The sequence below is a fragment of the Apaloderma vittatum genome, unplaced genomic scaffold (assembly GCF_000703405.1).
Source record: "Apaloderma vittatum isolate BGI_N311 unplaced genomic scaffold, ASM70340v1 scaffold27933, whole genome shotgun sequence".
Lineage (NCBI taxonomy): Eukaryota > Metazoa > Chordata > Aves > Trogoniformes > Trogonidae > Apaloderma > Apaloderma vittatum.
The window spans coordinates 27,941-41,485 of record NW_009709061.1 but is presented as its reverse complement, the minus strand read 5'-3'; the positions used below and the strand labels follow the sequence as shown (position 1 = coordinate 41,485).

The 13,545-nt window shown below is 37.8% G+C and overlaps 1 protein-coding gene across 1 annotated transcript in view; it reads right to left on the bottom strand.

Annotated features, from left to right (window-relative positions):
• Nucleotides 1-346: 346 nt before the first annotated feature.
• Nucleotides 347-13,545, bottom strand: part of USH1C (Usher syndrome 1C (autosomal recessive, severe)) — a 38,285-nt gene continuing 25,086 nt past the window's right edge. Inside the window, exons 17-25 of the mRNA XM_009866792.1 lie at nucleotides 13,227-13,343; nucleotides 11,955-12,197; nucleotides 8,295-8,414; nucleotides 5,459-5,521; nucleotides 2,644-2,685; nucleotides 2,293-2,346; nucleotides 2,042-2,141; nucleotides 1,099-1,208; nucleotides 347-406 (exon numbers count right to left, since the gene is read on the bottom strand). Of these exons, the coding sequence (XP_009865094.1) occupies nucleotides 347-406; nucleotides 1,099-1,208; nucleotides 2,042-2,141; nucleotides 2,293-2,346; nucleotides 2,644-2,685; nucleotides 5,459-5,521; nucleotides 8,295-8,414; nucleotides 11,955-12,197; nucleotides 13,227-13,343 (909 nt within the window). The remainder of the gene's footprint in view (nucleotides 407-1,098; nucleotides 1,209-2,041; nucleotides 2,142-2,292; nucleotides 2,347-2,643; nucleotides 2,686-5,458; nucleotides 5,522-8,294; nucleotides 8,415-11,954; nucleotides 12,198-13,226; nucleotides 13,344-13,545) is intronic.

The window sequence follows — 13,545 nt, the reverse complement described above, 5'->3', positions numbered from 1 at the left end:
GGAATTTGCTTCCATGAATTATGATCCACGGGACCACAGTAAATGATTCAGACTAAAGTAATTTAAAATAAATAAATAAACAATCTTCAAACTTTTAAACTGAAAGTAGGGAGTGTGTAGCCACATACAACCAATTCTGAGAATTACCATTTTGAGAAGTCTGGGAACCACTGCTGTAATGCATGATAACTACTTAATAGCTACTTAAAACTATCAAATTAACAACTATGTGATGCAGAAGGTTATCCACATGAAGTAAATACTTGAAATGTGTCTGATAAAAAAGCAAATTATATAGACTATTACTACGAGTGTTTTAATTCCCAGAGAAATAAAGCTTATGCACTTACATTTCATCATCATATTCCTTTGGAGGTGATGCTGCAATGACTAAGTCAATCCAATCCTGAAAAAGAAGTCCACAGGGAAACATGTTCTGCTAAATAGTACTTTTAGAGATGGTCAGTGAACCACCATGGAATACCAGATAGAGAATCAGAAAGGCAATCTAGTCCCAAAAGCCACAGAAAACACCAGGGAGATCCCTAGTAAAGACTTCCATAAGAAGACCCTTTCAAGATTGAGCTGTTTGATTTGTATTCTGAAATTAAATAAAAATCTACTGGTCTTGCAACAAGCATTTCAAAATAATTTTTCTAGGAATCATCCTGTATTGTCACTTTAGCAATTAATATAGATCTCGATGGGGAAACACTCACTGTAGCTGAAGTGCAGTGTTACTTGCACATTAAGAAATCAAAGATAAGATAAGCTATTATAAAATTCCAATCAGCTGGCAAGTCATTTTCACTATCAAAGATTCTACAGATAAGCATACTATAAACACTCAGAATGTGTTTAAATACCAATCTTGACATGTGGCTAAATGCCATGAATTTTCACAGTAAATTACATTCCTGATTTTCAGAGACACTATATACCAGTATTTTCTGCAGTTTGGTAACACTTTGGTAACACGTGGCATACCTGTTACTCTTGATGTTTGCAGCCTTGTTTGCGTTGATGTGAAAATGTCAGGGGAAGAAAAGTACACCTTACCTGGTGTTATAGGCAGAACAAAAACGTATACGCACTTACCCCACCCATGTTCCAAGCTCTTGCTAGAGTTGCCTGTGCTTCTGCCAGCCTGCTGTCAATTAGTATCTTGCCATTTACAGCTAGTATTTCATCCCCTTTCACTATGCCTCCTGATGAGAAGATCAACACAGCATACATATACATAAGTAAAAAAACCACCTCTGTGAGTCTGCTGTGTCCCATATTTATGCAGTATTGAGTATAATGAAGTGTCTTCACTAGACCTGAAGCCTTACACTGAAAACTAACATAGACAAGAAAGCTTGCTACAGGCAAAAGGAAAAGGAATTTTTAGGCATGGAAAAGCCACACTAATCTCATGACCAGTAAGAAACCAGTTCACTAAGATCCTCCATAGTAGTAGATGGCATACCTTGGTAATCCACCTTAGCTTACAAACAGAGGCTGAGTGTATGCTGTCGCTACTAGGGAAACGGGGACATTACTTAAAGATCTGAAGGTAAAAGTGGCCTTTGTCAAGGGTTTGCAGGACTGTCACTCCTTTACAAGAGCACATGTAATATTGAGTCCTTAGAACCGATTTTGACTTGCTAATCTGGAACGAAGCACCACCAGCACCACCAGGCGCTGGGTGTTTTTGTTTTTATGTGTCAGACTGGAAGAAGCAGAGTCCTTATTAGAAGAACAACTGTACACCTGCAGGCCACATCACTGAGATTTCTGTAATGACAAAAGTACAGCAGCAGTGATAATTTCTTCTTAACACTATGAACACATTTTCCATAATGATTAATTTAAGCAGCACCTTTCAAACCATGAGCCTCCCTCTGAGCTGCCCTTACAGCTGAGAGAGAACGCGGCTGCCTTGGACACTCTAAGTGTGCCTCTCAGTACCAGCCGTGGCTATGAAGTCAGCCAACAACTCTCAACCAGCGTAAGGAGACCCTTTGCAGCAGCACTGCAATTCCCCACTGTTACTCACCATGCTTGTCTGCAGCACCACCCTCGTAGATGGCAGACACGACTATCTTTCCAATTGGAGAATCAATTCCTCCCTCAACTGCAAGGTCTAACGATCCTTCCTATTAAGAAAGAGTTTTAGTTCAGAAAAGACTGTTAAGTTTTGCTATCAACAGGACCTTAATCCTTCCTTCTTCCCAGTAAATGAGATTGTGCATGAAATGCTCACATGAATCCTTTAAATGTCAGTCAATCAAGAAATATTGTATTTACCTTTTTAATTCGTAACAGTCGTACATCTTTTCCCATAATCTGCTCTGGGGAAAACTATGGAAAGATATAATGAGATCAGTCATTTCCATCTTGGAAACACTAAACAATTAGGCTGAGCTATGTAGTTTATGGAAGAAAAGGGATCTTTCCCTCCTCCAAAATAGTTAGAAGAAGATCAGAACACCACATCATCTCTTCCTGCAATAAAGCTCCTTTTCAACACGACTAGAAAAAACAAATACATAAGCCTCGGCAAATGAACAAGCAAGAACCTTACCACCTTCCAGCCCTCAAAATACAAGGTGTGTTTTTTCCAGTGTGTTTCATATTAAACAGAAATTCTCTTCTTACCATTGAATATGGGTCAAAATCTTCCAAGTATTTCTGGAAGCCCTGAGAATAAAACAATACTTAATTATAAAAACATTAGCCTCATGCACACACTTAACACACAAACTCCATTTTGTTTATTGGTGAGAGAACATCTAATTCTGTAAGCTATGAAAGAAGACAGTAAATGGAGAAAAGCACAGAAAGGCAGCAAGTAGTCCATCCTGACAGTCAGAAGACATTTCAAAACCTTATGACCAGATCAGCAGTCTGAGCTGGTCATACTATGGAGCAGTTTTGAAGACTAGTTCACCGCTCTGTCAGCGCTGCAGCTCCTCTCTGCACCCTACAGAACACAAACAAAACCTGAAAGCATCACAGGTAGGATGTTCTGCCACTCTTTTCAGCAACGTTTCTTAGGACTGTCACCATGCTGGGCACTAACACACACCGAAGTGACAGCCTTCAATGTGACAGTAACACGACTGTGGTGTCTAGGCTGTAGGACCCTCTTCCACCCCCTTCCGCTCCTCCTTCCCATGGAGTTTCAGGGAGTTGGCTCTGTACCACAAGCGAATGCAGGACAAGAACCTATTTTGTTTTCATATGGTTCTGTGGAGGACTTAGAAGTTTTGGCAGGAAATGTCTAGTTATGGGGGTTTTTCTGAGGGGGTGGTTCTTTTCTGTTTGTTTTGGGGGGTTTTTGTGGTTTTTCTTTTTGGTAAATATGTATTTAAAGCATCTTTTGGGAATAGCAACATGAAAGACCTTATTTCATATTTAAATTAGTATGAGTTGGATTACATTTGTTTACTGCTGCCTTCGAGGAACTAAATAAATGGGAATTTGATCACAGACTTCAGCAAGGGTGGAATTTCATCCTGGGAGAAAACAAAAAATCATTCACTCATCTAAAAAGTGCCTTAATATTGTAAACAGTTTTGCTAAAACTCTAAGAGAAACATTTTACAATGATAACTACCTAAACTAACAGTTTGAATATCTGAATTTGTATTGATCTTTGGAATCATGGCTGAAGTAGACATCTATGGTCAGACTTCAGCAAGGGTGGAATTTCATCCTGGGAGAAAACAAAAAATCATTCACTCATCTAAAAAGTGCCTTAATATTGTAAACAGTTTTGCTAAAACTCTAAGAGAAACATTTTACAATGATAACTACCTAAACTAACAGTTTGAATATCTGAATTTGTATTGATCTTTGGAATCATGGCTGAAGTAGACATCTATGGTCTTGTAGAAAGCCACTAAGAGGAAAGAACTCCAGTCTCAACCAAGTCACTAATTCATTATGTAATCTAAAGGAAGTCATTGAACTCTCCTTGTCCCAGGTCACCCTCATGAAAAACAGATGCTGCTCCTGAAGAAAGTTTTCCTGGGAAAATAATTTTTAAACAGGAAAAAAAACTCCACTAAACCCCACAATAAAAAACCTGCAAGCAAGTAAGCGGAATTATCTAGATCCAGCAATGAAAAATACAGCTATGATACAATGAAGACGCCTCCTGAACTGTAATACATCTTCCCAGAAATGGGCATCACAGATTTGGAGAGCAGAGAGCACACTCTATACCCAAGCAGAGACTAATGAAGTGAGCACCATCGAGTGGAAACCGTAGTGCCAAGCCCACCCTCCCACTGCTCAGGTGAAAGAGCTGAAACCATTCTAATCCTTTTATGATTTACAGTAACATCCAGAGGACTCAATATAAGTAGAATCTGGATCCTTAAAATTGCACCAAAACCTGACTGTCTGGACTTCTAAATGAAAGGAGAAGTTGCCACTTTAAAAAAACAATGACAAAACAACCAGCCCAAAACACGAGTACCTAGGACAATGGTATTACTTACTCAAGTTTCTAGTATCAATAGTCAACAGATAGGGAAACCTGACTGAAATAAACAACAAAAGGACTGAAAGAAAAACCTGCAACCAGACATAGCAAATTTTTCCAAAAAACCACATTTGCCGAGAGAAGAACTGTTATATACACAGAACACACTAACAATCTTAAACCAGGACACAAAGTTTGATTTCTCAGTTAAATCCAGTTTTCCCTTCTAGATCTAAATTTAAAACTGATCAAAAGAAGAAAAAAATCATTATTAACTTTGATGGTTTACCACTTAAAAGCTCATACAGTAAGCTCACAACTGCGCACCTACATTTTCACATAACATGGCAATACATCTCAATTAGCTTGCATTAATAAAGGTGTTTTGCAAAGAAACTGACACATTTAAGAGCAGCAAAGAAGTTAAGGACAAACTTTATTTCTTCAGGGGGCCACCTATTGGAACCATGGGTCAATCAAAGAGAAGAAAATTTCATCACTGTGAAGAACTCAGTAAAACCCTACACACTACAGAAAAGTTGTATGAGTAAGTGCTTTCCAACACCAGTTCCTACTAATAACTATAGCTGTATTTGTTAAACTAAGAAAATATTTCATTACTGAAAGCATTGCAAGCCAAAGCTAAAGAAAAAAAGGAAACCTCAGGAATATAAATAAAAAAAAAAAACACGTTGCCAGTATCAGATCTGTTATCCATGTTCAACTACCTAAAGACTGCACTAACCACGTAAGTGGTTACAGACAGTTCAACCGGAACTATCCTCTCGTTTTTCATCTTTCTAGACTAGCAGGAGCCACAGACACACCCTGAAAGTTTACCAAGATTAGCAGTTTTCATGCACTAGGGCTGTCTTGCACCCTGTTTTAGAAACTGAGCAACAGGAGTAGAAAGGAAAGTTTTAATTCTACGATCAGTCAAACCAAGAAGTACCACACAAAACATGGAAAATGTTATTTTACTTGTTTTTTGTTAGATCTAAATGATGAATTGTAAACCACCATCCTTTTAAACATCTCTTGTGGCTGCAAAAGAAAGAAAATTGCTAAACCAGATATTAACTTCTTGCTTTAAATAAGTATCACCCACTCACAAATAATCTCACTGCTTCTTTTGCTCTTCTAGGGACTAAATCACACTTGTTCCCTATACCATTTGAAAATGAGAGAATACATACAGTGAAATGGTGCTTAATACAAAGAGGAAAGAATTCCAGAAAAAATACATAAATGCTGCACATCTCTACACCATAAGACTTCTTAAAAATATTTTTTCATTACTCTTGCCCCTAATTTCTAGAGAACAGTGCTGGGGTCTCCTCTCCATGCTAGACAAGTGATTTCCAAAATACTGAACAGTCATGATAAATTTATGTTACACATTTTAGATTTGCTCTCCCTAGCAGGAACTTCCTCATTATTAAATTCCTCATGAAGTTGATAAGCTGAAAGAAAAGACATGATTTGGGCTCTCACTGAAGGAAGCAATTACCTAAATACCAATCACTAGCACAGGTTCATTCTACTTAAAGAAAAATTGTTCCTGATTTTAATTGACTTATTTCAGAGTGATACGGCTTCAGTTTGGACACCTACAAGCAATTTCACAGTACTGATTCATAACTGCTGGATATTTTGTTTTATTATTCTATTGTATATTTTATTTTTTTTTGGGGGGCTTCAATGACTTCAATCTCATACTGATTCTGTGTTTCTTTCACTTCCAGTGCATTAAAAAATTATACACTGTGGTTTGGAATCACTTAAAATACAGAACCTCTTACTACATTACAAAAAATTTTAAAAATAAAACACACTAAAAGAAATAATATACAGAACACTCCTTACATCTCTCCAGTTTCCACTCAAAACCTTGCAGCAAATCAGATAACATATCCGAGTCTTCTGAAACAAGACGGAATTTCTAGACTTAATGATGGTATTTCCATTTCTGAACTCAATTTGCTTTAGAACAAATGACTATAAATCAGTTCCACTACAGGTTCTATCTATGGCCAACACCCATATTGTTACTTGGAAAAACATATCTATTCTTGAGTTAACAAAAGAGTTGTCGTCTGGGTTTAATTAATACAAAGACTGAGTTTTTGTCCTGAAGGACTTCTGGGCAGGTCTGGCAAGATTTTCCACAAAACTCCTCATCCCCTCTCTAGCCACTTAGAAAAAAAAAAAAAATTCCTCTTCAACCCAGATGGCTTTGGTATAGCTATGGCCAATAATAACTGAAATTTCCAATCATCGCCATGTCTTACCACACCATATCTAAGCACCTGTTGCTCAAGTCCTTCGACTGCAGTCCTGCAGAATCAGGCTTCACATCTTGTAAATTAGAGGAAAGCTTAAATATCCTTTCTCCCTTTCAGAAATGCTGCATCTAACCACAAAGGGGTGAGGGAGGAAAACTCTTTAGCAGCACCAAGTGCATCAAAACCTTCTAAGGCACAAACCAGGATGTTTGTGACAGCTTCTCTGCAAACCCCACCACTAAATCATAACAATCCTTTCCTGTTCTCCCAGCCAAAATTTAATTAGCTTTGTCATGAGTGTATTCCAATTCACTCTAGTACAGCAGAGACAGTTTGCACTGACTTTGATGCAGAGCAGCCCTCAGCACTCAAGGCTACACTCAAGGTTTAATCCTCACTCAAGATTTCCTTATTTCTAAATGAGAACAATTTCATTTTCATTAATTAAAAGACCTCGGAACCCTGGCTTGAATTCAGTTCATATGAAGATTTAAGTCAGAACAGACTTCACTGTTGCTATCTGGGCCAACTACCTTCACTTTCCAGGTAACAGTAATGTTTTACCCATTCTTACATGTTTATTTTATCCTCGTGTTCACGCCTTCCATGTTTACTAGTGTATTGCTAGTAATTAACAATTAGCTGTTTGAATCAAGCAAATCCATCAAGATCAGTTTCTAGAGCTTGGTACTCAGGACAGGTAAATTCAAGGTAGAAATTATGTGCATTATGTCATAATAAGACATAAAGACTAGAGTTCCCCAAAGTGTATGAAATCTAGCAAGACAAGAAATTATGACCCTCAAGAATACTAATACTAATTGGCTCACAAGCTATTTGAGATGACAGTTCTAGGCTGTCACTTGCAAGTCATCACCTGTCAGAGCAGTATTTCTCTTTTCTTTTCAGTAAGCCTTGGCTCATGTTCCCTCATATATCACAATTCTCAAAGATGCTTCATGGCTGGTCCTAAAACATTTAGCCTAAGACGTTTTTCTTCATCTGCATTTGAAACCAAAATGGAAAAGAATTAAGAAAAAGGATCTGACTGTGAGTCAACTTTGCAGTAACACTGCATGAGCAGTATATTGGAGTCTAACCTATAACAACACTTTTTTCCTCTGGAAATTAAATGATGAAGTATATACCTACATTTCAAGTATATTCATGACTATTTACAAGGGAAAAATACAGTGTAATTGATTTTTACTATTTCATTTCTGACAAACGAATTCAGAAATTATAAATACGAAAACCAGCATGTGAATAATTGCAAAATAAGATCTAGACAGTCTAAGGCTCTACACTGCTCTGGAATTATGCACCCTAGTACAAAAATTGTCACTGAAATTGACTTTCAGTTCATGGGGGAAAAATGGAAAAATACCCTTTTGTACTTACTGTTAGTGATCATGTGAAAATCTGTAAGAATTTTAGTTAGCAGAAAAGAAGACAAGCACAGATTGTTTGAGGATAAGTTAACAAATCCCACAGTAGTGCAGCACTCAGAAGAAGCACACTGAAAGGCTTACCAAGGCCTCTGATTTGATTGTTGGCCTGACCATAAAGTTTGGGTCAGGATGCAGCATGACTGGTTTAGAGACTACTGGTACCCCTGGATGGCGCTGGGTAGGTGGACTTGGAGCAAGTTGCTATGGGGTTAATTTAAGAAAATTACAATTCACAACGTAATCTGTGCCAATCCATCATTTCACCAAGATGCTTCAATTTCAATAGGTTATGATAATGAAATAAAAGACATTAACACAAAAAAAGACTTACAGAATTATTTTAACTAAGAATTACAAAGTCAACAAACAAAAACATATTCTCTCACATCCAAACGTAACTTTTTCCCCTCAACTCTGACTTCACTAGCAAGATTATGGAAAAATTTCATCCCTACTTTTGGCAATTTTCCCATAATGGCAATGAACTGAATGAGAAACTACGGGGGAGGGGGGGGAGAAAAAAAGAAAAAAAAATGCTAAGGTTGAGTGTAAGAACACAGTGAACCTGAAATAAGATTTCAACTAATCTGTGGCTGAGTAGACCTTTTAAGACAAAATTCACCAGAACTGCAGTGATCAGCTTTCCATAGAAAATTTCAAGTTAATGTATCTTGACTTAAGAGCAAGGGTTAGTTACACTAATTAGCTACCCTTGTCACTGCAAAGTACAGATACCCAGAGGCATCCAAGACCTCATCATCCAGCACACACTAACCAAACCGAACACTTCTTACTCAGTCAACACTCCCACTGATGTCAAGCATAGTTTTATTCAAGAAAAGAGCTCAAAACTGAGCCCTGTGGATTTAGTTTCTGTCTTAACCCCAGCAACACTTAGTGCACTCTTGTCAATGTTTCTCATAGGAAATGCGGTGCATTCCAGATATCATTCGTATAGTACAAGCTGTATCCTCTGGAATTATTTTAATTGCTTCCAGAAAATTGGTTAAGGCACTATTTAAAAAAAAAAAAAAAAGAAAAAAAAAGAAAAAAGGAAAAAAAGATAAAAGAAAGAAAAAAAAAGAAAAAAATTAATTTTCAGGGTAGAATTTTTTGTTTCTTTGTCTTTCTTTCTCCCCTCCTATTTTTTAAAATAATTTAAGAAAAGTGTTTTGGAATCAGATCTTTGGAAGATCTGGCAGGTATCCCTCAACTAATACTGTTCCACACTGCAAAATATGTCACGCTGTTAAACTTTCTGGTCTTAGAAGAATCAGCAGGTTCACCGATATCATCTTGTTAAATCTGCACTGGAACAGAATGATTTCTGCTGGAGTAACACAACTAAGAGACAGACTCTTCTGCATTGCCTCAGAATGACAAAATCTGACATGCAACCATTCTGAACCAAAACCAGTGCAAAGAGTTATCAAACATATGTTGGTTCTGAGAAGAAAGCTTGCTTCTTAGCATCCATTCTGTTCCAAATAGAATTTGGTCCTAGCTCCTTTTGTCTGTCTAGACAGAAGAACAAAGCACATGCTCCATGACATACAGACATCCTGAACACACAAACACAGCCCGTATGTTGCTCAAGTATTGAAATATCAAGTCCCCAGACCATTAGGAGTCACTTCCACTACCTGGAGTTAGGTATCTTCTAACACAGCAATGGATCCACACACATGAAAGCAAGGGCTGAATTTTAAATAAATTTGCCATGCAGAGATAAACCCTTGACATTTGCATTACATCAGAAGTTCACAAAACAACAGCCATTATTAACAGTGCGTGACGTACCAGCGGATTACTTGACACAGCAGATACTTTGCCGACGTGGGAGGTGCTTCTTACAACCTAAACAGCAACAGACTTAGTACTGCAGATGAATTTATACTAGATATTTTAATAGTCAGTTGTCAAGAATGTATTTGACAGGTTTTCTTTCCTTTTGTCAGGTATCTGAGTCAAACTTGAAATTAAACGATTTGGGAGAAAAATAACCTTAGTAATATAGAGAGTATTTACCAGTTTGCATAACGTTAGAGAAGCAACCTCATGGGACAACAGCAGTTGTCCATTTCTTACTTTAGCAGACATAAACAGAAGATCTTTAATTGCTCAAGCCACATGCATGCAGAGCTTCTGCTTAGCTGTGATATGAAAAAAAGATGTTTTAAAAAGTAGCAAGGATTAATTGTCCAGCTTCTGATTTATCTTCCAGTACTGAAACCACATCAGGAATATCATGTTATCTACATAATTACAAGGCATCATTAGCTCAGCATTAATCATTTCCTAAGAGCTTAGTTCTCTCCTTCCACATTCAGTGAAAACTGACTTATTTTTGAAGGCCAGGGTATTTGTTTTGTTATCGTTACCTGACGTATTCTTCTTTAATTATTAACCTCTTTAACATATCTAGCGGTGAAAAGTTGCCAGAAACATAGATTGGAATATATGGGTTTGGGGTCAGATCCAGTATCGTAGTTCCTATATTATTTCTTTTACCTGAATATTTTCTACTAGCATTAGGAGAACATATTTCTCCTCTGAATGGTGACATTTCATATATTTTTATCATTTCACATCATTTTTGTTTTGCAAGTAACTTGGGAAACCTGTTATCTATAAAAACATCCGATATCTCCAGTTCAGTGGATCTAGCACATTCTTGGTGCTTTAAACACATAAACCACACAGAGTGAGCACTAGCAGAGGTCTACTTAAGTTTATAAGAAGAGATTCAAAGTTCACATTAGGGAAATTATTCACATAGAAATAATCTGCAAGTTCCCCCCCAAGAAGTGATTAATTTGCATATCCTTCCCCACACTAAGCAGCATCACACAAACACAAAGCTAGTACTTCCAAGTAAACATAAAAACACCCAGAAAACCAAGAATGCAGTCACACAATCCATGCAGAAAATTGGAGGGGAGGGGGTAAAGTGACCATATGGGATTCTCTTCTGCTTTTTGAAACAAATCAGAATCTTTTGCCACAAAAACGACTACATGAATGCTACCACAGTGCTTACCAAAGGGAATTATGATGAAAGAGCTGCCATTTCTCTTCTAAAGTGAGATCTGCCACAAGATTTTCTATATTGGATCTTCTTTTGGACTGAGATTTTAGTAAGGATAAAGTCAGAATGTTTTCAAAGAAATCTCTAACTCCTGTGTGTGCAACACAAGTCAAACCTGGTTACCAGCTCTTGTTTATCTACAAGTATTTTACTGGTAGCTTACACAGTGCTGATGTTTAAATAGTTTGAGCTAATTTTACGCTGATTTTCTTTGTCTGCTCTTCTTACCTAACAAAGAAATTTGATGATCTATTTAAAACACTTCAATGAGTTATTTTCATTACACAAATATTCTTTTCAGATTTAACTTTGAATTAAATCTGCTGCCTGCTGTTACTTGATTTTTTAGATCTTTAAACACTCAAGTCCAAATTGTCCTGAACTGATACATTCTGCCCAAGATACCTGCTCATAGTAGGGTTACAATGTACATAGGGAAGAGAGAACAAACACCTGGACTTAAATTTTTAAAAAATTAAAATAAAACCACCTCTGGACTGCATTCACTACTACGAAACAATGAAACCATCCCCTTCAATCTTTTAAACACTGCATAGGGCAGACTGGCAGATCCAGTGGGTGGTGGAGCAGGGGAGGAAGGCCAGGCAGGAGAATGGCAAAGGTGCATGCATCCAAACAGAGCTTGAGGTCACCTGGGGAGCTGGTGTTACTGCCAGGGCTGGACCTCTTGAAAGTGGAACATTTGGTGTAGGAAGTGGATGAGCTGATGATGCTGGAGTAACAGTGGGTGGTGGTGGTGGTGCCACACGTTGTTTAGGCTTGTCAACTTCGTCTAAGTTTATATCATCGAGATCCGTGGTATGAAGCTGCAGGCCACCGGCAAAACGCCGCATTGATGTGGCAGAAGGAGAAGCGGCAGGACGTCCGCTTGTCAGCTACGTGCAACAGAACAGAAACCTGCCTTAACACTTCATCTGCCTGCAGCAGCTCTGAAGAAATGTAATAGAAGAACTGATGGAGCAAATACAACACAGAATACTTGTCTTAAATCAGAGTAGAAATACCAAAGTGATTTTGATCTGCAATGTTCCCTCTTACTTTACAAAGTAAGGGGGACAAAGATCTAGCAGAACACAGGCAGACAAATTCACATAGTAAGAGAAAACTCAACATAATCATTCTACTGTCCTAGAGACCTGCACTGAAGAGCCACATGGATCTGTGCCTGAGGCCACAAAGAACAAAAGATCAGCCGCTTTTTTTCAGAGCTGCTCCACACTGACCTGAAGGAAATTCATGCGAGAGCGTTCCCCCAGGGTCCCCTTTGTGGTTGCAAATTCCGGGGGAGTTCAGCGGATTGCAGTGTTCCTCTGGAAAGCAGCTGTGCTTGGAGGAGAGCCAGAGCAGCACGATGGTGGGAAAGCCGCAATTCACATCTAGAACCATCAGGCTCCACGGCACAATCTCTGTCTGCAACTCCCTTTAAGTGGACTATTTAAAACTCATAACCAAACCCTATTCCTTGGGACTTGATTATATTTTGTTGTTTTCTTGACCTGTACCTTTAGTCCATGCAATACATGGAAGCATCCAAGAGCTCATCAGCAATGACATTCTTATATTTTAACAGGATCAAAAACCATGGTCGGCTATTCTAGTCTAGGTTTTATCATCAGTAGCATGTTTCACCTAGCCCAAACAGCTCATGAGCCAATTCTGTGGTGATAATATAATTTAAAAGAAAAAATGAAACTACTTCATTAAACAAATTAAAAAAGAACTCCATAAAATACAGAAACAGCAAATGCTATAGATTCTAATTCATAAATATTTTTCTTTTCTTCGGAGAAAGGCTGAGGGAAAGATCAAGACAGATTTTTCTCTGATAAAAACCTGTTGCTTTTAGGAGAGAACTCATGAGTTATATAGAGATCATGCACTACATGGAGAAGCCACAATTTTACCTCAGGAGATTCATTCTCCACAGAGGAAATCTGTTCTAACCGTGTCTGACAAAGTCTTTCCACCCAGTGCTGCACCTTTTCTGATTCTTCCAGATCTTCTCGCTCTGTCTCAGATACCTTAACCACAACATTGGTGCATGAAAAAAGGTTATAAGTATATTTACAATACAAATATGTTTTGAAAGTATGAAATACCATTTAAGTTAGTTTTAAAAATAACAATCCTTGGAGAACGATTTCCCATTTTGCTGTATTTCATTACATTTATCACCACAGATGGACACTCAATGGCAGAGGTATTCTCATCTGGGCACAAACC